We start from the raw sequence: 27,424 nt of genomic DNA, 5'->3' as shown, positions 1-27,424 counted from the left end.
TTTCGTCTTTTCCATATCCATAATCAGTTTGATCTATTTTTTCGAGTAACAACAACACTTTTGTCTACAAAAATCAAATAAAATCAAATATGACAAAAGATTACGTGAATGGTGGCTCAGGAAGTATGTTTTATTTGCTGACGTGTAATGCACACACACACACATAGTAAAAGTACTAACACCTTTTTCAGTTCACAAAGACTTTAGCCAAATATTACCAGATTTATTCACTGTCTACCAGTATACCAACAATGATGTAATTACCGAAGAGGTTTTGCCAAAGAATTTTCATGAGCCTAATCCAGCCAACATTATTTCCTCATTGGAGGGAAATGACGCAAAGGAGTTGACTAGTCTATCCCAACAATATCAAGATGGTAAGTACAACACTTCGCCATACAAGTTGTTTCATGATATCAAAGCAATCTCGTCAATTTTGTTAAATAAAGAAAGTGAAAAGTCAGAAAAGTACAAGGAAATTGATTTTTTTTACAAATTTTCCACTGAATTGTTACTAAGAGAGGTTGGAACACTTGTTCAAAGTACATCAATTAAGTCGAACGATATCGACAACGAATTAGAATCCCAAATTGAGGACGATTTCAACAAGATTTTGACCACATACACACTTACTAATGGGGAAATTATAACCTACATTTCGAAAACAGAAGAGGAAGATTATCAAAGTCGCTCTAGCATCTATAATCCACATCATCCACCACCAGTTAAACAAAAAATCCAGCCGTTGTTCTCTTCAGTCATATCCAAATCAAGCCTAGATACAACACCTACTTTGGTTCCAGAGCCATTCAGCGTAACAAAAGTCGTACCTACAATAAAGGATTCTAGTTCGAACAATTTGTTGGAAAACACCTCCCCATCTAGTGCTACAATCCCACCACCATTGGAAGGACCCGCTAATATTTTGCACGATTTTTTCCATCCTACATGGTACACTGTTGCCATGCCCAATTGGTTGACATACAAAGCATTGACTTTGAGACCAAGTCCTAGCTTGCCTCAATATGCTGACCTTCCAATTGCGTCGAACGAACCACCAACGTTGAACTTGTTACGAAGTCATGACATTGACAAAGGAGGCGCCAGTTCTTCTTGGGGTCAGGGTCATAATTATCAATCCTTTGCCCCCAGTAAAGACAACAAAGGTGCAGTAGTTTCCGACAGACTCAAAGCCAATATATGGTTGCAACACATTGGTTTTGCTGAAATTGAGAAGTTGAAGAAGAGCTTCTTGCGTGATGGTGATGAGATGGATGAGGACACAGAAGTCGAAGAATTGGAAGTCACTCAACCGGAAGGTTCAAGGGAGGTTGAGAATGGCCGAGAAGAAGAATTGAAGCTTGAAGAGACCACCAATGAGGAAGATGTTGAAATCAAAGATGAGAATGAAAGTGAGAAAGATTCACCTGTGCTAAGCTTGACCAATTTGTTGAAATGGGATCCACTTGAAATGAAAAGTCTAAAGTTTTTAAAAACTCATCGTCAGGAATTGTTGCAACCTTCAAAATTACAACGCTTAATTTCAAGCTCCTTGTTGAAACTCAACAAGTTGCGTCAAGAAAGGTACTTTAAAAGCGACGCTGGAAATATTCTCCCACCCAATGATGAAGAAAAACAATTGTATAGGTGCGTGCAACAATTGATTTTATTGGCTATGAAGTTGTACAATGTTGGACCAAACGGCTTGGGATTCAAAGTTAGTAATAAAATTCCAACTTTAACTAGCGAATATAATGGTACTTTACCAGGTATGCCTGCATCGAGGTCATTGGCGGGATTGGGACCACCACTCACAGCAAATCATTTGACAAGACCAGGCAGGTTGCCTAGCTTGCGGTCATCTGGTACTCGTGGAAGAAGAAGACTTCATTAGACCGGTAAAGAAAATGTCGTTTATTCTTTGGCGGATTACTATATGTCTGCACCATTAGCGAATGCAATAATTAAGTAGATGTTTAGAGCTGTAATAATAATCCATGTGAGGATACTCGTTATTTGCAAAAATTTGCCATTTTCGTACGTGATTGGCTTGGATGCAACATTGCTCTCTTCACCAGACAAGAGTAGTGGACTTGTTTCATCAGACGAGCCACTGGTTTTGTAAACCACCATGAATTTTTTTTTACCAGTGAAATAAATCAATGGTGCACTAACTATTGGCAAGATAAAACTGAGCACAACTTGCGAGGAATTCATTACTTTGTTGACACCTTCACGACCAAGAATGCCAATAACTATGATTACTGGCACAATTGCAATGACTCTTGTCATAATTCTTCTTTTCCATGGAGCAATCGTCCAGTTTATGAACCCTTCAGAAACTATTTGGCCAGCCATAGTACATACAATCCCGGCACTCTGGCCTGAAAACAACATGCTCAATGCAAACAACAACCCAGCAGCTGGCGAAATATAGCGGGACAACATTTCGTATATAGATAACAAGTCGGCATCAGCAGCATCGGGCTTGCCATAGAGTGTAGCTCCAGCCACAATCAATATGGCAGAGTTGACAAATACCGCGACAATGAACAAGGATAATACTAACTCGACGTACGAATAGTTCAAACAATACTTTATCGCTTCGTATGAGGGCTTGTATTTTCTCACAAGCATAGATCCATTGGACAAGCTTCTCAATCTTGACATTGGCGTGGCTGGTGAATCCGAAGATGTTTCAGTCATATTTGTGTTTGAAGATATAACAATTGCCTGCTCATTATCTGAATCGATGATAACCTCTTCTTTCATTCCATTTTTTTCGTCGAAATCTTTCAATCTTGGTTGAACCAAAGCAGATCCAAGAAACAAGGAGTGTGGCATCACTGTACTCCCCACAATCCCACAGCTTAAAAACAACGCATTCTTTTCCTTGAATATTTCCTTATTCACAGGGAGAAATCCTTTAAAGATTTCCCATCCCGCACCAGGCTCAAAAGGACACTTGAACAACTCCAAAATAAAGCAAATACACGTGGCCATGACCAAGATAGATACCAAGATCTCAAACACTTTGGTCTGCTTCAATGATCCGTCTTTGTGGTATGCCATCAAGATTATCAATACATCGAGAACTGTTATAAGAACACCATAAAGCAAGGGTATACCGAATAATATCTCCAAGGAAATTGCCGTTCCAACCACTTCAGCTAAATCTGTAGCAATGATGGCAATTTCAGCACACAAATACATAAACAAGTTCCATTTGGGAGTCAAGTTCAAACGACACATTTCAGCTAGATCGAGCCCAGTTATGGTCCCCAACTTTACGCATAGTGTTTGCAAAATGACTGCAAATATGTTTGACATGAAAATGATAAAACATAGTTTATATTGGTACATTGATCCACCAGAAGTTGAGGTGGAGTAGTTGCCCGGATCCAAGTAGGAAACTGAAACCACCAAACCTGGTCCTATGAACGTGAGATACTTTTTGAATGTTTGTATGGAGGATTTGATTGCGGGGTGCATCTTTTTTCGGTAATGAGTGGCTTGTGTCGTATCGGTTTGGATTTGGAATGAGTCCTTATTGAATCTGGCAGAGGCCCTCTGAATTGTCTCTGACTTGCGTATTTAAATAGATGTGTCTTAAACAGGAGAAGATTCAAGAAGTAAGGTGATCGATTTCACAATTCCGCTTTTTTTTTAGTTCGCGTTTGTCTGATATCCAGCGCAATACACTCGTGTAACACATGGAACATAATGACAGCAAGAGCAGTTAGCTGCAAACTGACATGTCAAACAACAATACTCCATCCAGCGATAACATGGGTGGTCAGCTCTGAGTTGAACATAGCGACGGGTACTACGAATGTGTGTGTACTGTGGCATACCAGCTCTCCGCTACCAATCCCGCGCCGTATATATATATTTTTTTCATTAACCAATAGTTCTTCCCGACTTCAGATCTCAATTGCTGCAATAGCGCTCATCGGTGGAGGAACAATTACATGTTTCCATCATTAAAGTCATCGCAAATAGGGGGTTTGCATTGTTTAAGAACCCGTCTACGCTTTACGTTTTCGGGCAAGGGCACTAAGCTTTACTCACAGGCTTCCACTCACAAGAAAGCGACATTTGAGTCAAACACTTTGGTTTACAATTTAAGCAATTACCAAAGTAGCTTTCCGCAGGACAAGGCATTAAACAAAGACATAACAACTCTCAAACAATTACTACAAAACAGGCATGAACCGCAAGTATTCAAGGTAGCTGTCTTGTATGAATCAGCGAAGGTGCGTCGAAATTCCAAAATCGTGGAAGTTTTGTTAGCTGATCCATTGGCGTCCAACAATCAAGTATGGTTCGAGAGAATAAGAAAAAGACATGGGTTGGCGAGGTTCTTCTTTGGAGAGTATGCAAAGGACCTAGTAGATGAAGATGATTTGGAGTACCGAATACCGTCGCCAATCCTCAGTGGTCTATACAGAAATACATTCAAAAGGGAAGCTCCTGACGTTGCAAATGACTTGATTATAGAGGAGTATGAAAATGCCGCGCAGTTGGAAAAAGCCGTTGACGAGTGCACATATGTCGTCTATGTTACTCCTCAATTTAATTATGTCACGACAAGTTTGCCTTCGTCAATAAAAGATAGACTTCTTTTACAAGTTATTGACAATACCGAATACTCACCAGTAAGTACCGAACTGTCACCACTTTCAATCGAGGACGGAATACAGACACATCTAATTAAAATTAACAGCAATCTTGCATACAATGGTATTGTCCAGTTCATACAAAGGGATGTTCATGCCGCTGACGAATACATAGAGAGCATGACTAAAAGCAACGTCTACGAACTATTCAAATTTGTTGATCACTTTCTGAGGACAGACAACTTAACCTCCTGGTATTTGGCAAAGATCATTCAAACCATTCTGAGCAAAATCAAAAGGGCAAATACCGTTATAAGCGAGGGTTCAGACGTGGTCAAATCCGAGATTGAAAATTTTGGACAAATGGTGAACTCGGAACTCCAATACGAATTTATTCCAGAAACCACCAACTATGTTCAAAAAAAATTGTCTTGGTGGAAATTATACTACAAGAATGACAATGTTGAGTACGACTTGAAAGATTTCCTCAACAATCAATTCATGAATAAGGCAATTGAAAACTACAACTTTCTTCGAGGAAAGATTCTCTCAACTGATGAAGTAGTGGAAAACCCACTCTTAGAGTTAAAAAATGAAGTCATCAACAGGCGAGTTAGTCTGGAAGTACAGCCTGAGGTGTATTCGGTTCTATCTAAAGCATTCGTTTACTATCAATTGCCCATATCAGTCATCGCTGCATTGTCTTACCAGTTTTTCGATTTCAGCGGGAATGCATGCATAGCATTGTGCAGTTTGGGATGGATTTTGGGATTCAATCAGGTGTCAAGAGACTGGATTAATTTCATGAACAAGTGGATGAACCAGTTATTCGAAGAAGTGAGAGTCACTGTGGGAAGCAAATGTATCGACAATGGACTCATGAAAGAATCGAATGAACAAGTGATTAGAATTGAGAATGAAAACAGTATTCGTCAAAAGATTCTACGTGACATAGAAAGAAAGTTACCTGCTGGAATAAATAAACTCTAATTAATAAATACAAAGCTCTAGCTTTCCTATAACGATGGCGGTCCTTCATCGACTGCATTTTCTCTGGTTCCTTTCAACTGTGACTCCAATCTTTCAAATTCCTTCATGGCTATCTCCTCTTCTGGATCCAAGATCTGCTGTACTTCTTGAACCTCCTCTATGTAATGCTTCAACATGCCTTCAATACCACTTTTTAGCGTATCCTCACTAGCACTACATGATTTACATGCACCTTGTAATTTTAAAAATACAGTTCCAGTTTCCTCGTCAAAACCTTTGTACTCAATATCCCCGCCATCATCTTGAATAGCAGGACGTATCCTTGTTTCAATAAGTTCCTTGATCATCAGTACAATATCGGATTCGTCTTCATCTTCCAACGCTTGTTTATCTTGTTGAATTTTCTCAACAAGTTCATTCGTGATAACTGGCTTGGCATCTTTGTGATCCAAGAATTGTTTCATAGTGTCAGTAACTTCTTGTGATAGCTCATGCCAGTCGTAATTGTCCAACTTGTTCACTGTCAAAAAGTCGGGTCCTAGCAATATTGATTTAATGCCAGGAAGTTTGAATAGTTGCAACGCCAATGGAGAATGGATGGCTTGTAACGTCGATGTGAATTCGAATGTGGTATTCTCGATGGGTAAGATAGGCTTATCTGGCGAGATGAATTTCAAGGCGTTTTCGTTAGGAGTAGATGCTGTTTTGATGTGGAGTAGGCGTCTGGCCAAGTTAGCATTTATGTTTCGAATAAAATAAGTTCTCGATAACATCATCTTTGATGGGAAGGTAGTAGTCGATTTGATTCAATAGGTCTTTCGCCACTAAGGAGATTGTTGCAAAATTTTTTGGTCCAAAAGTGATCTATTAAATGCAAATTAGAGGAAAGAATGTGAAAGATGACCTTTAAGGATATTAGAAATCAACACGGTAGCGCATATATCGTATGGCTCTCTTACATAATGGGCACATTTAATTGGATGCATTTGGGGAAGGCATCATGGGAGGATAAACAGCTACTAGTAAAGGTATTATAGAGATCACTTCATTATTACTAGAGTTCATGAATCAGTTTTTTTTTCGTAACTTGTTAAATGTGTATTACCTGTGTTTACCCTGTATAAAACAATTTTCGATGGACTCAGCTATATAGCCTAACCCGCATCTATCAGCTTAAAACCCTGCTCTATCAGACCTAGTGAGCTTCTTCCTTCTTGTTCAAGTCAATGAATTTTCCTCCGTTTTTGAATCTTGGGTTTCTTGGATCGTTAATGAATTCATCAGAATTGGCTGAAGCAATCGATGCTTTGTAGATCAAATAATATGTAACACCAGCTAGTATTTACATAGTTAGTAAAATCTGCTTTTTGAAAGAGAAGAAGCATTATTGGTCGTTGAAGCGAGGACAAATAAATAGCATGACCTAGATAGCGTTTCTCCCCAAAACATGTCCTTCAATCGAGTAATTGCTTGAAACGGTGAGCTCTCACGTGTATCATTGACAAAACAACATCGCAATTGATCATCACCTTGTTATTTTTCTACGCCCCCAGTGCCCATCGACCAATGCAAAACTAACCAATTTGTAGCGGTCTCCACACCAAAATTTACATACCTCCAACGGCGTATGGCCAGTAAGTCTTCAAAACTGGGAATGGGAATTTTGGAAGTGATGACATTATGTGTGTAGACCAGAATATGTGTGAATAGTACAATCTAAAAGCAAACTGTGTAAACACCTTTCTGTTGTTGTTGAAATTTTATCGTGTTTAGTCTCTCTCTATGCAACAAATTTTTTCGTTCGTTCGGATTATGAAATTTTTGTTCCCATATAATTGGACAAGAGTTATATACAGGATAACTGGTTTTCCCTCTACACCGTCTGCAAAAATCTGTTCTTCCTTACTATGAACAAGCTACGAATATTGATTGAGCAGCGAGTACCTATCAAGAACATCCATATACCAAATGAACTAACCAGTTACGCTTCACAATTGGAGCTCGTTGATTTTGTTAAACCACAAATTGAAAATAATCCCTTTTACTTTAGGAAGCTCCTCTCAAAGTATATTAACGAGATTGAGGAGTTGAACGAAGAGACTTCTGACGAGCTTTACGAGTTATACGTGGATGAAAAAATTCTCAATGCAAAAGAGTTACCACCAGATGTTCCAGATATGATCAAGTATCATATTAGTGGCTTCAATACAGACTCTTTTGGTGATGATGATGTGGTAGTGATGAAGGAGATGCCAAAATTAATATCTGGGAACAATACAACGGGCTTACGTACATGGGAGGCAGCTTTATACTTATCGAATATTCTCAATGTCCATGAGGCATGCTCTAAAATTTTGCCTTTTGATTTGACAGACAAAACTGTTGTTGAGCTCGGATGTGGTACGGGACTACTAGGACTCTCATTAGCAAAGCATCACCATAAAAGGTTATCACCTTTGAAAAGGGTTATTATGACTGACGGTTCAGGTACAGTATTTGACAACATAAATGAGACGTTGAGGAGCAATAGTCTACAAGATTTAAAAGTGCTTCAATTTCAGCAACTTATTTGGGGTGAGCCTTTGACGATTGAGGGCAGCGTGGAAGTTATTGTCGCTGCTGATATAACGTACGATCTGAGAATACTAGAACCACTATGTCGAACCATAGATGACTTCTTCAACCTAAAACTGCTACAATGCGCAGTAATCGCTGCAACAGTGAGAAACATAGACACAATCAATTTATGGGAAAAAGAGCTAGAAAAGTGGTTCCCCAAAAGATGGGGTATTGCTATTCGAGAAGGGAGTCTAGGCAAAATTGAGGCAAATTGTTATTTTGATGCAAATACTCCGGAGATACGTGTATATACTATAAAGTGAGACTAACGAAAGCTCAGGCTTTCACACCAAATGCTCTAATTCTCTTTACTCCACCATCAGGAATAATTGTCACCTTTATATGTGAAAAGGTATCGTTGTTTTTGACGTCGAATTCATGCTCTTTGTCTGCACTGGTTTTGGAGTCTGGTATAATAGTGACCCAATCAGCACTATCAATGTCATTTTCATCCTTGACCTCAGCTCCCTTCACATTGACCTTTTGTGGGAAATTGCCTCTAAAGTGAGCAGTGTCGATGACAACCTTTTGCAATTGAGCAGGAGCTCCTAATCTTATCACGACCCAATCAGTGTGGCCCGGTTCTCTGGACCTCTTTGTCTCCCAACCATCACTCATGTCATGTCCTCTTCCAGGCAACAACAAGTTGTCAGCAGTACCAAAGTGTTGATCGCTAACTTTAATTGCAACACCTCCGTTCTTCACTGATGCAAAATCAATCACTTCGGCAGTGTTTTTGGTGACTGGCACAACATGTCCGTACAACCTAAATCTGGCAATGCCTCCATCTGGATACATTCTTAATCTGGCATGAGTGTAGTTCTTTGCAGTAAGTTTGTCTCTAGCAAAAAAGTGCTTTTGACTGGGGCCACATTCGGTTTTGGGTATGACAGGTTCCCAATCCTTTTCATCAAGTTTGGCCAACTCTCCATCATCAAAGATCTGAACCGCCTCAACGGAAATTGCTGGTGCATGATTACCATTGAAAAACGTGGTGTCTACCTCACACCCTATCAAGTTTGCTGAACTAACACCAAATTTGAAAATGACCCAATCTGCCTCTTGTTCATTATGTCTTCTTGTTTCCCATCCATCATACCATGCGCCCGCGTAGGTAAATCTCGTGGCATCTCTAATTGGTGCCTTTGGTTTTATCAAGTTCCCAGCTTGAGCAAACCATTCGTCTGAGAATGAGTGAACTTTTCCACCTAATTTTTCACCGATAACATCGACATACTTGGAAACGATCTGGGATTGGAATTGTGATTCTGTTAAAACTTTGGCCATGTTTTGGTGAATCGTATATATGGTAAGCTGTGTGGAGTTGAATGTGAAGCTAGTTTGGGTAACAAGAAATGAAAATTATCTGGGTTATTTATACTCAAGATACACTTTTCGGCAAATCCCGAGTAATCGTGTGGCTCGCATAATTGCGCCGCACAAAATATGGCGCTTGTTTTATTAATAATTGTGACATGTGAATGATTGAGTCCAGTTCTCCACTTTCATCACAGTTTGGATATGAAAGATGTTGTTTGGGTTGTTACTTGGTAGTTGTGGTTTTCAGACTGGTGTGGTTTTGTTTTGCAATTGTTTAGACTAAGTCACGCGACATGTAGAAGTTCAAATTCGACAGCCATCAGGCATCGAAACACATGGATCTCATTTCAGTAGATATTTAACGTGTCGAGCGTAGAAAGCTATACTCCTTTTTCTCACCACCCCCTAGCTATGATTCGTTCCAGGGATTTTCATCTTTTCTTGCAAGAACACAAAAACGGGATATATTTACGCTAGAGATCTCTCCACAAGTCAATCACAATACGGAAAACTTCCCAAGCGCCGTATACTCATTCAGCGGCCAGTTGGATACGAGATTGACCTCATGAATAAATCGCAAGTAAAAAAATGCATAACAATCCAGTTTTAACGGTTTGTCGGTTAGAAGTCTTTTTTAAAGCCTCGCTGAAGTGGATATAAGAGCAAATGTCCGCACCATAGTAACATTGATTACGTAATTAACGGTACATCAACCGGAATTATAAACATCATACAATATAAAGTAAGCCCTTCTATAGAATTTTCAAGTACATACACACACAGAAACAGAGCTTCATACCTGGAAGCGTTTGTCTTACCGTTAGTCTAAAGAAACTACCCAAGCATAAAGCCGCTACTACAGTTTGATTCAAATATAGCTCTTAATGCCTAATTCACGAGATGAACAGGAGAGCATCTCTTTGAGTTCAATTTCTTCGTCGGCTGCATCAAGAACATCACCAACAAATAGAGAGAACCCAATCGCATTTAACTCCAAGTATGAAGAGCACAATGATAATACGATAATTTGCAATGAATACTATCCCGAGGGCGATAATCGAAATATTGGATCTACTATCATAACAGAAGAGCCAGTAAGAAAAAAACCTTTATGGAGAAAGGTTTATGACGTCTTATATCCTGATTACGTCTTAAAACATTTGAATTACAACTCATTAAAAGTGGTGCTACAGAGCTGGGCTCAGATTTTCTCTGCGGCAATTTTAACAATTGTACCAAAGACAAGCAACTGGCTCTCAGGCGCACCTTACTTGGCTTTGATTGTGTCGTTTATCGGTATTTCTGGTGGCACATCAATTATTCAAAATGTTTTGATTGCTTTGGCTATGTTGATTGGGGTGTTGATTTCCTTTGTGCACCATGTTGTTAGATCCAAGATTATCAATGACTTACACGGCGGAATTACACAGCTGCAGTTAGTGCAAAACTTGATAAATGAAGGTGTTTGTCAAATGGGTTCTGAGCTTCAAGACTGTGTGATTGATCAGATTTATAGTGGGAGGTACATCAAAACGAGTGCTGTTGTCATAACAATGATTTCAATGATAACAAACACAGTCATCTTGGGCAACATTAGAGGCATCCACCCGTTTTGGAATTCGTGTTATATCATTGGCCAGATAGGGAATGTGATTTTCTCATGTTATGGACATTTTTCACCGTTGTACCTGCCGTTGGATATGGGATACACTGTGTTGAGACCTGTTGGGTGTGCCCTTCTTTTGAAAGTTGGAGCAGCTTTTTTTGTGTTCCCACTGACTTCCAACTTTAGATACATTGCTGGTGCACAGGGCATTCTCTCCCAATTAAAGCAAGCCTCAGCCAAGAATATGCGTCTTTTCAAAACAATGAAACCCTCAGCTCCAAATTTTGCCAACTATAAAGCTTTCAAGAAGGAAATGACAAGCATTCGAGGCAAAATGGCACCGATGGAGGTTATCGCATCCACAATTTGGTTAGAGTATTCTTATGGGAGGTTCGACGTCGGTGATGTTGGGCAATTTAGATCTTTGGCTAAAAACTTGGTTACATCTACTGCAAGCTACGCTCATTTTTTCCAATTGTTACAGGAACGGACTTTTTTTGCCAAAGATGATTTCCATATGCCCAGGCGTAGGTCAACTGTGTCCTCCTTGACCCATGGACACGCCAAGATTTATAGTGCATTCCAAGATTCCTACAGAAAAGTTGGTGAATACGAAAACAGGAAACGTGTAAAGACATTGCGAAATCGAATTGCATATCATGGACGAGGGCATAGGTTGTCACCCGATGAGATTGATCAAATTGCTAAAATACTCACAGACAAACTTAGTCCTTTATTGGAAGTATCGGACAATGCACTAGAGGTAATACTTGAATGGGTTGCTGCTGCAAACAACTTTAGATTTTTTGCTCTAGTGCCGTGGGAATATAAAAAGCATGTTGCAAAACAAAAAGAAATGGCGGAAAAGGTGAAACAAACAAAGAAGGAGATTTTGGAATTACTTGCCAAATTCGAAGACGTTGATACTTTAAAGAACATGATGCTCGACAACAGTCGTAGTGAGGAATGGCTTTTGTTCCTCATTAGTCAAGGCGTGTTGTTTCTTCAAATCGCTAGACACCAGTGTGATAACATTGTCAAACTAATTGATCTTCTTATCGATTTGGATGAGAAGCGTCCCACGCCCACATTTATATCGTATTTTACAAAGACCAAGTATTCGAAACCCCGTCATTTAACTAGTGATCTTGACGGAGAAGTTCCCGATTATTTGCGGCAAGAAACGCAGAGAAGAGATGCTGATAATTTGCCTCCAGCCAACTTGGGTCAATACATTGGGCTCTATATCACCAAGGCATTTTACTTTTTGATATCCGACAAATTTTGGTTTTGGATTCGTGCGGGTGGATTGATCTGCCTTGGTGCTACACCATACTTTGTAAGAACTACAGCAAATTGGTACTACAACATAAGAATGGTTTGGCTTGTTATTATGATTGCTGTTTCCATTAGTGAGAGTACGGGCCAAACCACATATGTGTTCATTTCAAAGCTTATTTACACATTTGCGGGGTGTTTACTTGGACTTGTCTGCTGGTATATTTCATGTGGAAAAGGCGCTGGTAATTATTATGGTTACGGTGCTGTTAGTGGTGTCGTTTATCTTTACTTGATATTTTTCAGACATTTTTCTGTGCACCTGACATTGCTACCTCAAGTTTTGCTTGGCGTGACTACAATTTTGGTATTGGGAACATCATGGCTAGATGCTAATGGAGGAAAAGCTGCGAATGTCGGTTATGGATGGGAGCCAGCTTACTTGCGATTTATCGGAGTTGTCATCGGGTTATGTATAGGGTCATTGACAGCAGTGCTCCCTAAGCCCAAGTCCTCAAAGTTTATTGTGAGACAAATCTTGGGATCCTCATTATCTGAGGTTGGTAATATCCACTGTGATATTTCCAAGTTTGCTGTAAAAAGAAGTAACGACCCTTCTTACCATATTAAGGAGAGGCATGACCTTCTTTTGGCTAGATTCAGGTATTACTTTATGAGGATCTCGCTGTTGAGTAAACTTTTAGTTCCGTTGAAATTTGAATTGCCTATTTCAGGATACTGGCCAGAATCGAAATATTTACGACTTCAAGGGTTAATTGGTGACACGGTGCAATTGTACTTGATGATGTTGATTGCTTTGAATGAGCTCGAGGATCCAGCAACTTGGGTACCGATAATAATGAAACGTGTTGGATTTTGCTATTCTGAGTTGGATGCAGAACTCTTTTCTCTCATCCATATGGCTTCAGACGCAATAAAGACAAAAGATGCGTTGCCCAAAATTACAGAAGCGAATGTTTCATTAAGACATATGGAGTTGTTGCGTCGACAGTGGGGTATTAACAAAATCTCATTGAGTGAGAGATTTTACAACTTTAAAACTAATGTCGACGAAAGTGGTCATAATGCTTTGACAGAACATCTAGATTACAACAAGTTTTTCAGTCGAGATGGACAATTGAACATCTTGTCATTGTTGATTGCACATATGATATACAATAGATTGGATGAGATCATGATTGTTGTGAAGGGACTTGTGGGTGAGATGTACGATATGGATGAAAGTATTTTGATAGATGATGACACTGAGGATGAAGTAGCCGTCGAGGAGCTAGAGAGATGAGGAGCATGGCACCTCGATTTCAATAGACCTAAGTAATCGTAGCATATAGTTCTTTAAGTTGCATTAAAATTTCAAGAAGTCACTTTATTACAGCATTTTTTTACTGTTCTATTAGCAATTACTAATTGCTGCAAAAAAAGGACTTTTGAGAGTCCATACAAGGCAGAAGTGCGTGTAACATGGATCAAAATCTTCAGCTTTTATTTTTTTTTTTTTCAGAGAGGCAAAACGACGATTCCAAGTGACCTGATAACATAATACTATCCATACAATACATCTATCTCAGTCTCGATGAGCTTTCTCATACCACGAAGTAGGAGGAGTGTGATGAATGTCCTAAGACGTAGTGTACCTAGATGTGCGCCTATATTGAGGAGATCCTTCCACTCGTCCTCATATTTCCTACAGAAGAACAACAATTCTGATGACTACGAGGCTCAATTAAAGAAAGTAAGACAGAAGTTTGAAAAGATGTTCAAGAGTCAGGACCTACCGGTTGCAACGCTTCCCGAGATTCAGCTTCCTATCGATCCGTTTGATATAAGATATCTTGACAGAATGTCTGTTGTTTACGAGTTTATGTTACGTGAATTTGAACGGAAATGCAACGAGTTTGAAAAGTCCGGTGGGATTTTATTGTTGGAGGACAACGTGGCCGAGAAGGAGATAAAGGATATCCAAGATACATTCACAAGACAACACCCTAATTTCTCGCCATTGACCAAGGATGAGATATTACAAACCGTTCGTATTTACTATGTTTTGTCCAATAATTTGGAATACTTGGATCAATTAAAGTTTAGCAATATGGATGTACAGAAATTGTTAACTGAATTTGACAAAGCAACGACAGAGACCGAAGATTTGAATCCTTCTGATGTAGCTCGCGATTTGAACATCAATCCAAAAGCAGTTCAACTTTGGTTCAAAATATTTAGCACACTTCTTGCAACTCCATTTGCTGTTGATGGGAAAAAGACATTTGCACTTTGTCCAAACGAGTACCAAATCATCAATGACTTTCAAAAGCTCAAACAAGTATTGAAGCAAAGGCACAATAGCAGTGATTTATTCTCCACGTTTTTCAAACAAGCAAATGAAAATAACAAGAATCAGAATAAGGGCGGTAAAAAGGGTAAAGGGCCAATCAACATTGAAGTTGAGTTCACACCCAAACAAATGGCTCAAGCTGTTGCTTTAATCTTACTTGTTGTCTTTTTCGTCACTTATACTAACAGTGACAACGGTAAAGAAATTACATTTCAAGATTTTGTTGCCAATTATTTAAGCAAAAATATGGTGTCCAAGGTTATTGTGGTTAACAACTCTGTTGCGTACTTGGAATTGAATGAGAACGGTTTACGTCAAAATCACACCGACAAGTTACATTTCAGCATAGGTTCAGTGGAAACGTTTGAACGCAACTTGAGGGAAGCGCAAGACAAGTACAATATCCCCCCACAGATGAGAGTTCCAGTTGTCTACACGACCAAAGGTAACACAACCAAATTTTTGATCAACTTTTTGCCAACGGTTCTATTTTTGGGTGCAATTTATTGGATGACAAAAAAGGCTGCTTCCTCAATGGGTGGAATGGGACCTATGGGTTTTGGAAAATCTACTGCTAAAAAGTTTAATCAAGAAACTGAAGTGAAGACAAAGTTCAAGGATGTTGCTGGTATGGCTGAGGCTAAACAAGAAGTTACCGAATTTGTGAGCTTTTTACAAAATCCTGATAAATATGAGAGATTGGGTGCCAAGATCCCCCGTGGTGCTATTCTTTCAGGGCCGCCGGGAACAGGTAAGACATTGCTCGCCAAAGCCACAGCTGGGGAAGCTGGCGTTCCGTTTTATTCTGTATCCGGTTCCGAATTCGTTGAAATGTTTGTTGGTGTGGGTGCCTCACGTGTGCGTGATTTATTCAAGACTGCAAGGGAAAATGCACCATCTATTGTGTTTGTTGACGAAATCGATGCCATTGGTAAGCAAAGATCCAAGGGAAATGCAACAGGAGCTAATGACGAAAGAGAAACTACATTGAATCAACTATTGGTTGAAATGGATGGGTTTGATAGTACTGACCACGTCGTTGTATTGGCTGGTACAAATAGAGCCGACATTTTAGACAGAGCATTATTGAGACCTGGTAGATTCGATAGACACATTCATATCGACAACCCTGAGTTACAAGGGAGAAAGGAGATTTTTGATGTTCATTTGAGAAAAATTACTTTGGAAAAGGACGTTGATCGTGATTTGTCAGGGAGATTGGCTGCTTTAACTCCAGGGTTTTCTGGAGCTGATATTGCCAATGTTTGTAACGAAGCTGCTTTGATAGCTGCTAGATTCAATGCCGACGCTGTGACTTTGAGGCATTTCGAATTGGCAATTGAAAGAGTCATTGGTGGAGTGGAAAAGAAATCTAAATTATTGAACCCTGAGGAACAAAGAATTGTTGCATTCCACGAAGCTGGCCATGCAATCTGTGGTTGGTTTTTAAAGCATGCACATCCTTTATTGAAAGTGTCGATCATCCCTAGAGGAAAAGGTACTTTAGGTTATGCCCAATACTTACCACCTGATCAATACTTGATGTCCACGGCTCAATTGTACGATAGAATGGTTATGACTCTTGGAGGGAGAGTTTCAGAGGAGTTACATTTTGCCTCGGTGACTGGAGGTGCACATGATGACTTTAAAAAGGTTACCAATATCGCCCAGTCAATGGTGTTACGATTTGGTATGTCGCCCAAAATTGGAATGGTTAATTATTACGATACAAGGTCACAAGACGATTTGACTAAGCCTTTCAGTGAGGAGACCAGTAGAGAAATTGATGCTGAAGTGAAACGAATTGTAAAAGAATGTCATGATAAATGTAAGCAATTGTTGACCGAAAAAGCTAAAGAGGTTAAATTGGTGGCTGAAGAATTATTAAAGAAAGAATTCATCACTAGAGAAGATATGATAAGGTTATTGGGTAAAAGACCATTTCCGGAAACTAATGATGCCTTTGACAAGTATCTTGATGGTAAGGATGCGTTCAAGAATATAAAGCCAGAGAATGAAAAGAAGGACAGTGAGAAGAACAATGAGGAGAAGAAGGACGATGGTGAAGAGAAAAAGTAAATTGACTTTTAGTTGTGTTGATAGTTGTTACCCTGTAGATAGAATAAAATACATGAATAGGCTTGTATCGCCAATTTTGTAGTATAGTTTTATCCTGCATGTAAAGAAAAACATTTTGAACAGAATATTTGTTTAGAATACCATTCATCAACGAATAGTTGGTATCGCAAAACATGGTTAAGAGGAGCATTGAAAAAAAGCTAGTTAATGTCGACCGAGCTTCACAGGAGCAGCACAACGAGGGAGATGTGGGTAAAAAGAATGATGAAGAGGCAGACAAGAAAAATGTAGAAAATGACGATGAGGATGACGAAGAGGATGAAGATACAGAGGTTGGACCAAGAAGCAAGAAGAGGAAGACCAATGCGCTGAACGTTGTCGACGATGATAACGAATCAGATGCGGTTGTTGAAGAAGAAGAGGAAGAGGTGGAGGTTGATGAAGACGATAATGAAGACAATGAGGACGAAGAGGACGATGACGATGATGATGATGGAGCAGCAGCCACAGAAACAGGGGAGGATGGAACTGAAACCGGCAAGAAAAGAAGAGGTCGTAAAAAGAAGGAAAAGAAATACTACTACAATGAGGAGGAAGTTTTTGATGCTGATGGGAATCCACTAAGTACTGAAAACGATGAAGTATACATCCCCAACGAAGATTCAAAAGGTAAAGAAAAAATCGATGAATTGGGATACTTGAAAGGCGGTAGAGAATTTCGAATGAAGACATTCAAGATTCTCGGTGAGGGTGACCGATTGTACGTCATATCAACAATTCCTGCCCGTATGGTTGGATTTAGAGACTCATACTTGCTATTCAAAACCCATCGAACATTATTCAAACGAGTTTGTGACAATGATCAAAAGCAAGATTTGATCAATCGTGGAATCATTCCAAACTCGTATAAAGGTAGAGCCGTGAATTTAGTTAGTGCACGTTCAATTTTTCGAGAATTTGGGGCAAAGATGATAAAGGAGGGAAAGAAAGTAATTGATGATTTTTGGGAACAACGTGCAATTGATAATGGTGATATACCCGGTGAATATGCTGATCCTGATGAGTTGTACAAGACCAAATTGTCAAATGTATTGGGTGAAGGTATTGGCGCTGGAGGTGTTGGTGGTGGTGGTGGTATTGGACTGGGTGGGAATGCAACTCCAATGGCGCCAGCAACTTTGGTTGACTATCAAACTGATGAAACGTGGATTTATCAAATTGCATCGCAAACTTCAGAGTATAATCGTAAATTGACTGATTTGCGTCTACAAGTTGCTGCCAATGGATTTAGGGATGTGTTCACGAATATTGTTCAATTTCCCGCGTCGACGCAACCCCACAAGCTTAAAATTGACAAAGTCGGTAGTGACACTGGCGATGATAAATTGACTTATGATATCTATTTCAAGAGTGGAGATTTGAAGCGCCCAATAACCGGATTGGCTAGTGTTCCTAAAGAGATTATTGATGAGATTGACGACAAAGAGATCAAACAAGCCATACTTGATCAACAAAAGTACGAAATCGCATCTGTATTATAGAAATAAGGTTACTATAAAAGTGAATAAAAACAGCAGTAAGTCCCAATTCACAGCCCGATCTTTGTAAGATTTCCGTTTATGAAGAAGCTGGGGTGGCATTATTAAACACAACCTCTTCATCTCCAGATTCTAAATCGCTAGTCTCCAAGTAACCACCAAAAGATTCATTTCCCGTTTTTTCCATATGTGCCCTCAATTCGAAATCAACTTTTGTTTTCCGCCTCCCTACATGCACAGTTATATCACCTTCCTCAACTACTTCAGCATGCTTCTTTGAGTAGGCAACTTCGGCTTTGGCTTCTTTACCGAAAATTTCATGATTCACTCTAATATGTTTGGCCAATGTGTCATGACGCGTGAATATTCTGGGCCCCACAGCTGGGTTTTGTTTAACACAGACAAAGCACTTGAATAGTTTCTTCTTTTTAGAATGTACAGTTTCTTGATGCCGAATTAATTCGTATTTTCTCGAGAATCTCCTCAAACATAGCTTATGAGGTACTTCAGCTGATGGCAACTGACACTCATGGACAACATCAGGATCATAATTGGATGATTTTCCTGCCGCCCTGTCGTAGGTAGGTGCATGAACTGGCTTTTTGATAATCTTGTGATGTTCTAGTTTAACGTCCGGTCTGAAAGTTCTCTTTTGTTTGTTGGCTCCGGAAATGATATCAGCAACATATTTATCGTGATCGGCAGTATCGGGGTTTAAGGAAAAGAACTGTTGAGTGCGCTCCTTCTCTTCAGCTGTCATTTCCAGGTCATCAATCATTTTTCTAATTTTTCTTTTCCTTGCCCTCGCCCTTGATCTAGGTAATGCTAATGGTTGCTTAACTTTATCATACGAATAATATTCATAGTCATTGAGAAATCTCTGATAACATTCGTGGATATCCAAACCTATGAGATTCAAAAAGTGATAAATGACTGGCTTCCAGGTTAACAAGTTATACAACTCCCAATAATTCAAATTCATAAACACGGTTGTTAAGAATCGAATTGTTAGCGTCGAAATTTCAAGTGATTTGTAACTGGTGGAGATTTTCATCATGATTTCGAAATTGCGTTCAATAACAAGATAAAGTTGTGATTTTAATGGGTCGGCAAAATTGACAAACTGTTCAACCATGTCCATCAACTCTCGATATTTATTATGCAAAGCTGTGGTGTGTTTGGGATCAAACTTTTCCTCGACTAGGATATTTGCAATCTTGTTCAAATGATTGGCATACTCCTCTGTGCTCAACGGCAACGCTTTTATCAAAATAGAAATTTGATGTTCAAGTAGCAAATTATCAACGTTTGGGGAGTTTGATGCCGTGGCATTGCTCAACCGTGAGAAAATTTTGTCAATCTCATCAGTACGCATCTCCTTGGTGCGATTCAAATCCTTTGTGGGATCTGCCGGGCCCTTTTCAGACTCAGATGGGGCACCACCAGTTTGAGATATCCTTTTTCTTGAATCAAGTGACCCGTTATTTTGAGTTGGTGCCGTTTCTACTAAAGTTTGCTTTGCAAGAACCGTGGAATTCGTGGATACCATGTTGTTTGCTGGTATGTCGGTCGTTCTGGATGATACACTTCCTGTGTGATGTCGCCGGGTTATTGAAAAATCGTCTGAAGTGATGGATTCAGCTGGACCCTCTTGTGGCGATGGGGAGTTTGTTCTAGCCGCTGCAAAACTTGAACTAGAATCTTCTTCACGACTTTTTCTCTCTTCACCCAAGTCCTCGTTATCGCTACTTGCGTGACTTGAAGATAAAGAGTCTCCACTTGACGAGCCTTCAGTACTTTCTGCGTCTTTCATTGTTGCATCCTTAATCTGGTGATTACTATTTGAAATTGATGATTGTGGTTTAGTCTCCTGCATATCCATGGAATTAATGATGGTTGCTATTGTAGAATTCTCTGTACTGGAAATAGACATACCCAAGCGTAATACGTAGCTTAGATTTCTGTTAATGAGACGTGATGGGTTGTGCAAGTGGAAATGCTATGTTGAAGATTTTGATTGCAAAAATCTTGCCCCTTTTTCTTTTTTTTTCTTTCCTAACTTCTTTTAATGAACACCAATAGAAAATCAATAGTGGCTGTTGATGCGTATGAAGTTAATGTAGGTGATACTACGCTTTGATAGCTATATGGAGGATAGTAATAACGTGAAGTTGGTGATATAGGTTAAATGACAGGATAATTTGCTAAAGAACAACTAGGGTATTCTTTTTTCTAATTTTTTTCTTTTGTAAAATTGAGTTTTAAAAATAATTTGGCTGTAAAAGAATGAAGAGAGGTGGTTACGAATATGACGTGGTTTGTGTCGTAACTTAAGTTCAGCACAACATAAACAGAGCTAATCTCAGTACCTCTATTTGCTTTGTACAGGGGCCTATTTCCCCCAAGCTTATATTTATATGTCCCTTAGCTCTAACAACCCGAACTTACAGTCTTTAATGTTGTTATACTTACAGAGTAGTGCAATATGTACAATCTTTGGCTGTGAAAAACAATTGTAATATAATACACGACCTTTTTTCTTTGGTGGGAGATTTAACAAGGCTTAACAAATTTGACAATAGAAAAAGGAGATTTAGACATGCCTTTGAAACGAAACATAAGGACATTGAAAGCCCTTCTCAACTCCTTTGTCTCTTCAAAGTCGCCTAAGATTATGACTGGTAAGTTTGTTTTCTTGTACGCACACGACTTTCTCTTTTAAACGAAAAATCGCAAAATAATTTATTTTTTTTTTATTTTTATTTTTTTTTTTTTTTCGCAGTCATTTCTTTTACACACACACACAGTTTCTCTTCCGGTAAATGACGCTTTCTCCACTTTTCATATCACACACCATCAACAAAATATAGGACTTTTCCAAATTGTATCACATTACTCAGTGCGAAGTTTCATCACATCAGATGCAAATGAATTGTATATATACATGTATATATTTTACAAAATCTCACTAAATGCCTGCCCTATATATATTTCCCCTCTCAACCGCGATCCCGATAAATATGTCCAATCTCATTGTCTATATCATGTATCAGCGGAAGTTTTACACTGGATCGTTGTGAATCATAGCTGGCGCGATGTTGTGTCTGATGTTCACTGCTTCCTGTGCTAGTTGAACCCTGAAATTGATGCATAGCTGGTGGCTTCTGTGATGGTGCCCCGGCCGATGATGAACCAGGTTCATTCAATGATGGCGACGTCTGACTCTTATTCGGGCCTGATTTAGTATAGCTCGAAGGTACTGAATTGGGGCCCATATATATGGAAAACAGACGATTCGTTGCATCACTAGGGCTATAATTTTGCGAACGTGACGAGTTGGAATTATCATCTGCGTGTTGTCTAGTTGGCCCCGCGTTTGAAAGTGTTTCATGATGGTATAATGAAGGGTTCCCGGCAACAGGAAATTGTTGGTGAGTATGTGAATGAGCTTTACGTCCTTGATCATAAAGTAGTGTCATGTGTCTCTGTGGCTTCTTGAAATCTTGTGACTCCTGTGGATTTCTTGGGGGTAGTGGGATCGAAATTGGTACTTGGCTTGTCGGTTGCACTGCTATTTGGTTCCCAAAACCACCTTTCCTCATTTCACGCAAATCCAGATCCACTTCTTCTTTGAACTTTTCGTATGCATATGACTCTTCGTCTTGAAAATCCGGTGACCTCAGAGGACCGATGGATTCGCCAGGTTGAAGTTTATTCAATGGCTCCTCTGGAGCATACTGAATGTTTATTGCTTCAGCATCATCAACAATTATAACATTCTCTTTAGCATAATTAACAGCCATTTTGTTTTCCCTCCCCGTTATACCATGTTTTCTTCTAATATGCCGTGCTAGTGAATCATGGCGTGGATATTGTTGAACTCTAGCCCCACTACGTTCACAATATAAGCATTTGTATATCCTTTTCTTTGTTGCATGAACAAATTCTTGGTGTCTCAGTAACTCATTCTTTCCATAAAATATTTTGAGACACTTTGCGTTGGTGGAGGGATCAATTAGATGACACTGATGGATAACTCCATGACGAGGAAATCGTTTATTCTTTTCCGAAAGTGAGGGTTCAGGATCACTATGGTCAGCACGAAGTTTTCCTAATTGCGGTGGCGCTGGTGGTGGCTGTGATCTTGCTTCGCCAACAGGAGTTGGCGGGTGAGATATTGTCTCTTTATGTTCTTCATGAGGTGTATTATACTTGATCTCAGGATGCAGTTCATTCTGTTGAGCTACACCCAACCGTGGTGAGTAACGAGGGAGTTGCTGAGACAGTGATTGGATGGGTGTTGTTATTCCCAATCCAGTACTTTGAAAAGATGCTCCGGGTAGCAGTCCCAGATACAACAGCCTTTCTGACAAGCCACGTTCCAGTTGGTCAGTGAGTTTCGAAATTGATGGCAAAATATTACTCTGTGAAGATGGATAATTTGATATGGGGGTAATGTTTGGAAACTCTTTACGCTGCTCCTGTTGACTTAATGTAGGTGAAGCTTCATTACTCTTTGTAGATTGTGCAAGTGATGGGTTCCGAGAACCAATCGGGAGCAGAGGGCTATTAGAAAATTGGTGACTTTGGTGTGGTTGTTGTGGAGATTGGCTGGTCGGAGGTGGAAGTGACTGGAATGAATAGTGTTGATATGGAACAGGAGACAATCCATGTTGCAGGTGATTTCTAAGGAACGGTGACTGCAGTGGGAAAAATGGGCCGTATTGTACTGCTGGAGTGGATGCTGGGGGACTCGCTTTAAGTCCAGTGAGTTGAGGCGGGTGAGACTCTAAACCTTGATCAACCAATTTATGGCTTGGTTTGCGTTCGTCTTGATTACTCTTCCAAGCTCTTCCAGCCTCACTTGATGACCGGCTCATAGCATGCTTGCTGTCGCCGGGACCGGCAAAGAGACTTCCTGAAGCACGTGTAGCTCCCAGTTGATTATTCTCATTTTCTCGTAGCCAACTATCCGACATGCCTTCAAGATGGCGTACACCAGTCGTGATTGCTTCTTCACTGAATGAATGTTTCGCCGAGCTTTTCCTCCTCTTTTTCAAACTGCCGTCAACGTTTTTTAAAGTGATGTCCAAGTATGGCTTTATATTAACCCGATCAAACTTCTTTTGCTCAACCTTGGTGTCAAAAGAATGGTAACTATAGTTGTAAAATGGATAGGGAAATGGGTATTGCAACCCTTGTAATAGGTTATCATTAAGGTAATTTGCAGGTGGCTTGATGATAGGTCCAAATGTGGTTTGAGTTAACTCAAATCCAATCAATTCAAGAAAATCACTAATCTTGGGATTTATATGAACCAAATGAACCACCTCCCAATAATACAATTGATATATCAACTCCACAATATATTTTGTCACCATTGTGCTCAAAGTTAAATTGAAGTATGACGAAGAGAATTCAGTCAAAGCGTCAAAATTATCAATCAAAATCTTTGACAAGTATCCATTTGGATAAGTTGGACTAGTATCACCTGGCATGTGTTTTGGTTGTGGAATACTTTGTCTATTTTTGAAACTGACATCGTTATCAATCTTCAATTTTTCTGTGGAGTCGGGATGAACCCACGGGATAAATGAAATTAAATTAGTCAATGAATTTTCAAGCTCTATTCTTATACTATCATCCAATTGTTTTTCCTTCAACAAAAGGTACAACAACTCCAGTAATTTCGAGGAATATTGTGTTATACTTTCACTGTTATACTGAGATAAAATAGTAAACAGCGGTTTGTGTGGTCTGATCTTCATCAACTCGCGTACCAAAGAGTCCGACTCATCTTCCGCACGATGATCACCAGTATTCTCGTAGTATGGCAATGAGCGAGGGATCAGACGGACAACTCTCTTTACCAAAGCTGGAAGAATGTTAGTATAAGCCTTATTATGCAATGATGAAATGTAATACATACAATCGGGATGAAAATCTCCAATGACGTGGAAAGTTCTCTAAAAGTTCGAAAATTGTTAGTATGGGGGACTTGTAGCGATTATGACCACTTGCACTTAAATCCGTAGCTTGGTCAGACTGAGCAGTACATACAATGTGCCCGTTTGATGCCATCCCCGTAACGTGTCAAAATGGTGTTTCCGTCAAGCGACTTGGTTTGTAGGATGTGACACAGGATTCTATTTGTATTTGGGTGTGTTATTAAATTGTGGGTGAATTAGTCTGTCCTTTCGCTTTATTTTTTTTTTTTTTTGCCTCATTTTTAAACTTTAACGAAAATTCTGCAACACAACACAGTTTTTTACACAGAGCCGTACACTCTGCTCAAACAGCAGTGGAAAGAAACTACGTGAAAAGATCTTGAATGTGGATTACGGCTTCTTTTACAAAGAAGTAGCAACTTTCTTGCAATACTGATTTATGCTGGTTCTACATGCACCATTGCGAACCCTGGCCAAGTGATAGCTATTGTATTGATTCCATTCTGCAACAAGACAACGGGACACGACTTTTGAGTAACACAAAAAGAGAGATGATACGAGGATCGCATTTTAATGGAGGTGGTAGCGGACTTTATCGATTACAATCTAATGCCAAAGACCCCTACAAGTTGAGACTAGCTCATCGGTTTGAACAACTTGATATACACATTTTTAATATCTATATAAATACCGACGTTGAGCCTACGGATTGAGGTGTTTTGTAATCAGCAGTATTGGTACTATCAATGCTTTGTGACTTTTTGTCACTTCTGGATGCACTACTACTCTTTCCCTTATTGTTAGCCAACTTTAAATACGACAATCTTCCTCCTTGTGAGGATGGCAGATTTGTAAACTGACCGCTTACCGAAACATTGGAAATTTGTGTTATATCGAATTCGTAGTCGTTATCCAGTTTGGCTTCACCAATGTTGTTCAAGCTCGTACTGTCATACTGTGTCAGTTCATTATCAATTGCTAGCCCACTCAAGCCTATATCAGGTCGAAATATGTCCTCAATCAATTTAACATTTTCATTGGTTCTGAATAATCTCGAATATGCATCATCAATATCTTCTCCCAAGTATTGCAACACTCTTTTAAACACCGATTCAAAAACGTCTTCACCCCACAAATTATCCAAATGTTCATGATCAGGCACGGCAAAGGTTGTTGTCATCTTCTTTGGTAACTGCGATTTCATAACATCAATATCAACCAATGAGTCAATCGTACCATAAATCAAGTGCACTGGTACCTGTATATTCTTTAAAGGATAGCTAATTGGATTCAAACCCGATAATGACGATGACGTTGTTGTATCAAAGTACATTTGAAAATTCTTTGAGCTCATAACTTGGAACCAGTGCACAACACATTTAACACTTGTTGTGGAATACAAATGAGCATAGCTACTTAACTTTTGTAACTTGGATATATTTAAAGATTTCCAATTGAACAACATATAATCCGCGATATCAATTACTTTGTCAAATAATGGAGGATACATTATTCTTTGCCAAAAGATGCAGGATGGCATAAGTACTTTCCGACCAAACAATAAATACGTGACATTGGGTGAAGACTTTAACAAAATATCAAGAAATTTTGAGTGAAGTCCGTGTGGTGTTGTTGCAGGCGAAATTGCAATTAGTTGATCAATCTTGTTGTTTAAATCCGAATTTACCGACACACTAGCAAATGCTTGAGCACTCCCTTGACTGAATCCAATGTATGTCAACTTCTCTCTACCAGTATTATTCAAAATGTATTCAATCAGATTAGGAATATCAAACAAGGCAAATTCATCAATGGAAAAATTCCAAAATTGCAGCGAACGAACATCGTAGTTCAAATGCTTCTGGCTGTACTTGTTACCCCGATTATTACCCATCCAAACATCATAACCCAAATCATACAAGATGAAAGGTAGGTTTTGATATTTTTCAATCATGGTGACCCAAACTTCACTGCACATCAACAATCCATGATGAAGATAAACCACCTTCCCATTAGGTACTCTTATCGATGAGCCACCCCGGAGTCTGTGCAATGTTAACAAATAAGAATCTTTGGTTGTAACAATTCTACTTTCAATTTCGTAGCCAAATAAGCTAACCATATCGTGAATGGTGTCTGCATTCAACATTTCAATCATCAAGTCGTAGCTTTGTTTATTCACCTGGGTCTTTGCCACATCTTTGTCTTTCAAATAGTGGTATTTTTCCTCGTGTTCAATGCTATCTGCTCGAGGTCTCAGTTGCGTCATCAAATTAATCGGGTTGGATGTAAAGCGAAAAAGCTGCTTGACCACTTCAGTGCAAGCATTGATGAATTGCCACGGAAGAAGGGTGGTAATGGTCGATACTAGAAACTCAAACCACGCTAACGAAAATGAAACAATAATGATGGGCCAATCAAGGATATTCAATCTCCCTAGAAGTGGAATTGTCATGACTGAAAGGCAGAAAAAGGGGGGATGAATTCTTATTTAAGTGGAAGTCTAAGGTGGCTGATGATGATATCTGACAGTTGCTCTGACTTTTTGTTAATGAGACTTCTAAGCTCGTCTCGACTTGCTAAATGGAGTTGAAATTATCACATGGAGACAACAATTTTTTTTTTTTTGTCGCTCTCTTTGAAGTGCTGGTTAATGTGCCACAATCGAGGGATCGCAATTTCTGCAGAGATATACGTGACAGATCCCCAGATAAAGACTACTCTAAAAGTAAAGAGTGTGTTTTGGTTACAAGGTCAAGCAAAAGAGGTTAAATAAGAAGGAATGTAGGCTATCACTAACACCGAATTACATTCCATAGGGGTGGGGGAAATCGAGGTACAACTTTCAATCAGCAGAAAAATACTCGTATAGAAATTTGAGATGATGTCATATTCCGTTACGAACTATAATCATTTCTTTTGCACCCCTACTGTATACAAACATGGTGGCACAAGTGCACCACCAAAAACCATCTACGTAACAAACCAACTCTCTTCCCCGTGGTCTCTATCCTTGACAAATTTCTCTGTGAAATTCACTCACGAAAAGGTTTAATTTTCAAAGCATTATTGTT

At 39.3% G+C, this 27,424-nt stretch overlaps 13 protein-coding genes across 13 annotated transcripts; 6 read left to right on the top strand and 7 right to left on the bottom strand. All coding sequences in view use genetic code 12, as the record gives it.

Annotated features, from left to right (window-relative positions):
• Nucleotides 1-89: 89 nt before the first annotated feature.
• On the top strand, nt 90-1,894 carry CPAR2_213210 (uncharacterized protein; the record flags this gene model as incomplete). The annotated part of the gene is made up of 2 exons (XM_036810294.1): nt 90-123; nt 192-1,894. The coding sequence occupies 2 exons, from the start codon at nt 90-92 to the stop codon at nt 1,892-1,894; spliced, it is 1,737 nt and encodes a 578-aa protein (XP_036666845.1).
• Nucleotides 1,895-1,932: 38 nt separating this feature from the next.
• Nucleotides 1,933-3,492, bottom strand: SMF3 (putative divalent metal ion transporter; the record flags this gene model as incomplete). Its single annotated transcript, XM_036810293.1, has 1 exon — nt 1,933-3,492. The coding sequence occupies one exon, from the start codon at nt 3,490-3,492 to the stop codon at nt 1,933-1,935; it is 1,560 nt and encodes a 519-aa protein (XP_036666844.1).
• Nucleotides 3,493-3,971: 479 nt separating this feature from the next.
• Nucleotides 3,972-5,609, top strand: CPAR2_213190 (uncharacterized protein; the record flags this gene model as incomplete). The annotated part of the gene is made up of 1 exon (XM_036810292.1): nt 3,972-5,609. The coding sequence occupies one exon, from the start codon at nt 3,972-3,974 to the stop codon at nt 5,607-5,609; it is 1,638 nt and encodes a 545-aa protein (XP_036666843.1).
• Nucleotides 5,610-5,635: 26 nt separating this feature from the next.
• CPAR2_213180 (uncharacterized protein) lies at nt 5,636-6,385 on the bottom strand (the record flags this gene model as incomplete). Its single annotated transcript, XM_036810291.1, has 1 exon — nt 5,636-6,385. One exon carries the CDS (start codon nt 6,383-6,385, stop codon nt 5,636-5,638), a length of 750 nt encoding a protein of 249 aa, XP_036666842.1.
• Nucleotides 6,386-6,804: 419 nt separating this feature from the next.
• ATP18 (F1F0 ATP synthase subunit i) lies at nt 6,805-7,288 on the bottom strand (the record flags this gene model as incomplete). The annotated part of the gene is made up of 2 exons (XM_036810289.1): nt 6,805-6,944; nt 7,225-7,288. 2 exons carry the CDS (start codon nt 7,286-7,288, stop codon nt 6,805-6,807), a joined length of 204 nt encoding a protein of 67 aa, XP_036666841.1.
• A 228-nt stretch (nt 7,289-7,516) lies between these two features.
• Nucleotides 7,517-8,491, top strand: CPAR2_213160 (protein-lysine N-methyltransferase; the record flags this gene model as incomplete). The annotated part of the gene is made up of 1 exon (XM_036810288.1): nt 7,517-8,491. The coding sequence occupies one exon, from the start codon at nt 7,517-7,519 to the stop codon at nt 8,489-8,491; it is 975 nt and encodes a 324-aa protein (XP_036666840.1).
• A 13-nt stretch (nt 8,492-8,504) lies between these two features.
• Nucleotides 8,505-9,515, bottom strand: CPAR2_213150 (allantoicase; the record flags this gene model as incomplete). The annotated part of the gene is made up of 1 exon (XM_036810287.1): nt 8,505-9,515. The coding sequence occupies one exon, from the start codon at nt 9,513-9,515 to the stop codon at nt 8,505-8,507; it is 1,011 nt and encodes a 336-aa protein (XP_036666839.1).
• A 917-nt stretch (nt 9,516-10,432) lies between these two features.
• Nucleotides 10,433-13,735, top strand: CPAR2_213140 (aromatic acid exporter family protein; the record flags this gene model as incomplete). The annotated part of the gene is made up of 1 exon (XM_036810286.1): nt 10,433-13,735. The coding sequence occupies one exon, from the start codon at nt 10,433-10,435 to the stop codon at nt 13,733-13,735; it is 3,303 nt and encodes a 1,100-aa protein (XP_036666838.1).
• Nucleotides 13,736-14,062: 327 nt separating this feature from the next.
• On the top strand, nt 14,063-16,864 carry CPAR2_213130 (m-AAA protease subunit; the record flags this gene model as incomplete). Its single annotated transcript, XM_036810285.1, has 1 exon — nt 14,063-16,864. One exon carries the CDS (start codon nt 14,063-14,065, stop codon nt 16,862-16,864), a length of 2,802 nt encoding a protein of 933 aa, XP_036666837.1.
• A 173-nt stretch (nt 16,865-17,037) lies between these two features.
• On the top strand, nt 17,038-18,405 carry NPL6 (Npl6p; the record flags this gene model as incomplete). Its single annotated transcript, XM_036810284.1, has 1 exon — nt 17,038-18,405. One exon carries the CDS (start codon nt 17,038-17,040, stop codon nt 18,403-18,405), a length of 1,368 nt encoding a protein of 455 aa, XP_036666836.1.
• Nucleotides 18,406-18,481: 76 nt separating this feature from the next.
• Nucleotides 18,482-20,335, bottom strand: FGR15 (Fgr15p; the record flags this gene model as incomplete). The annotated part of the gene is made up of 1 exon (XM_036810283.1): nt 18,482-20,335. The coding sequence occupies one exon, from the start codon at nt 20,333-20,335 to the stop codon at nt 18,482-18,484; it is 1,854 nt and encodes a 617-aa protein (XP_036666835.1).
• Nucleotides 20,336-21,401: 1,066 nt separating this feature from the next.
• Nucleotides 21,402-24,483, bottom strand: CPAR2_213100 (uncharacterized protein; the record flags this gene model as incomplete). Its single annotated transcript, XM_036810282.1, has 3 exons — nt 21,402-24,277; nt 24,332-24,368; nt 24,463-24,483. The coding sequence occupies 3 exons, from the start codon at nt 24,481-24,483 to the stop codon at nt 21,402-21,404; spliced, it is 2,934 nt and encodes a 977-aa protein (XP_036666834.1).
• Nucleotides 24,484-25,029: 546 nt separating this feature from the next.
• Nucleotides 25,030-26,805, bottom strand: CPAR2_213090 (uncharacterized protein; the record flags this gene model as incomplete). Its single annotated transcript, XM_036810281.1, has 1 exon — nt 25,030-26,805. The coding sequence occupies one exon, from the start codon at nt 26,803-26,805 to the stop codon at nt 25,030-25,032; it is 1,776 nt and encodes a 591-aa protein (XP_036666833.1).
• Nucleotides 26,806-27,424: the final 619 nt, after the last annotated feature.

This window comes from Candida parapsilosis, contig 005809 (assembly GCF_000182765.1).
Source record: "Candida parapsilosis strain CDC317 annotated contig 005809".
NCBI lineage: Eukaryota > Fungi > Ascomycota > Pichiomycetes > Serinales > Debaryomycetaceae > Lodderomyces > Lodderomyces parapsilosis.
This window is presented reverse-complemented; position numbering and strand designations above follow the sequence as displayed.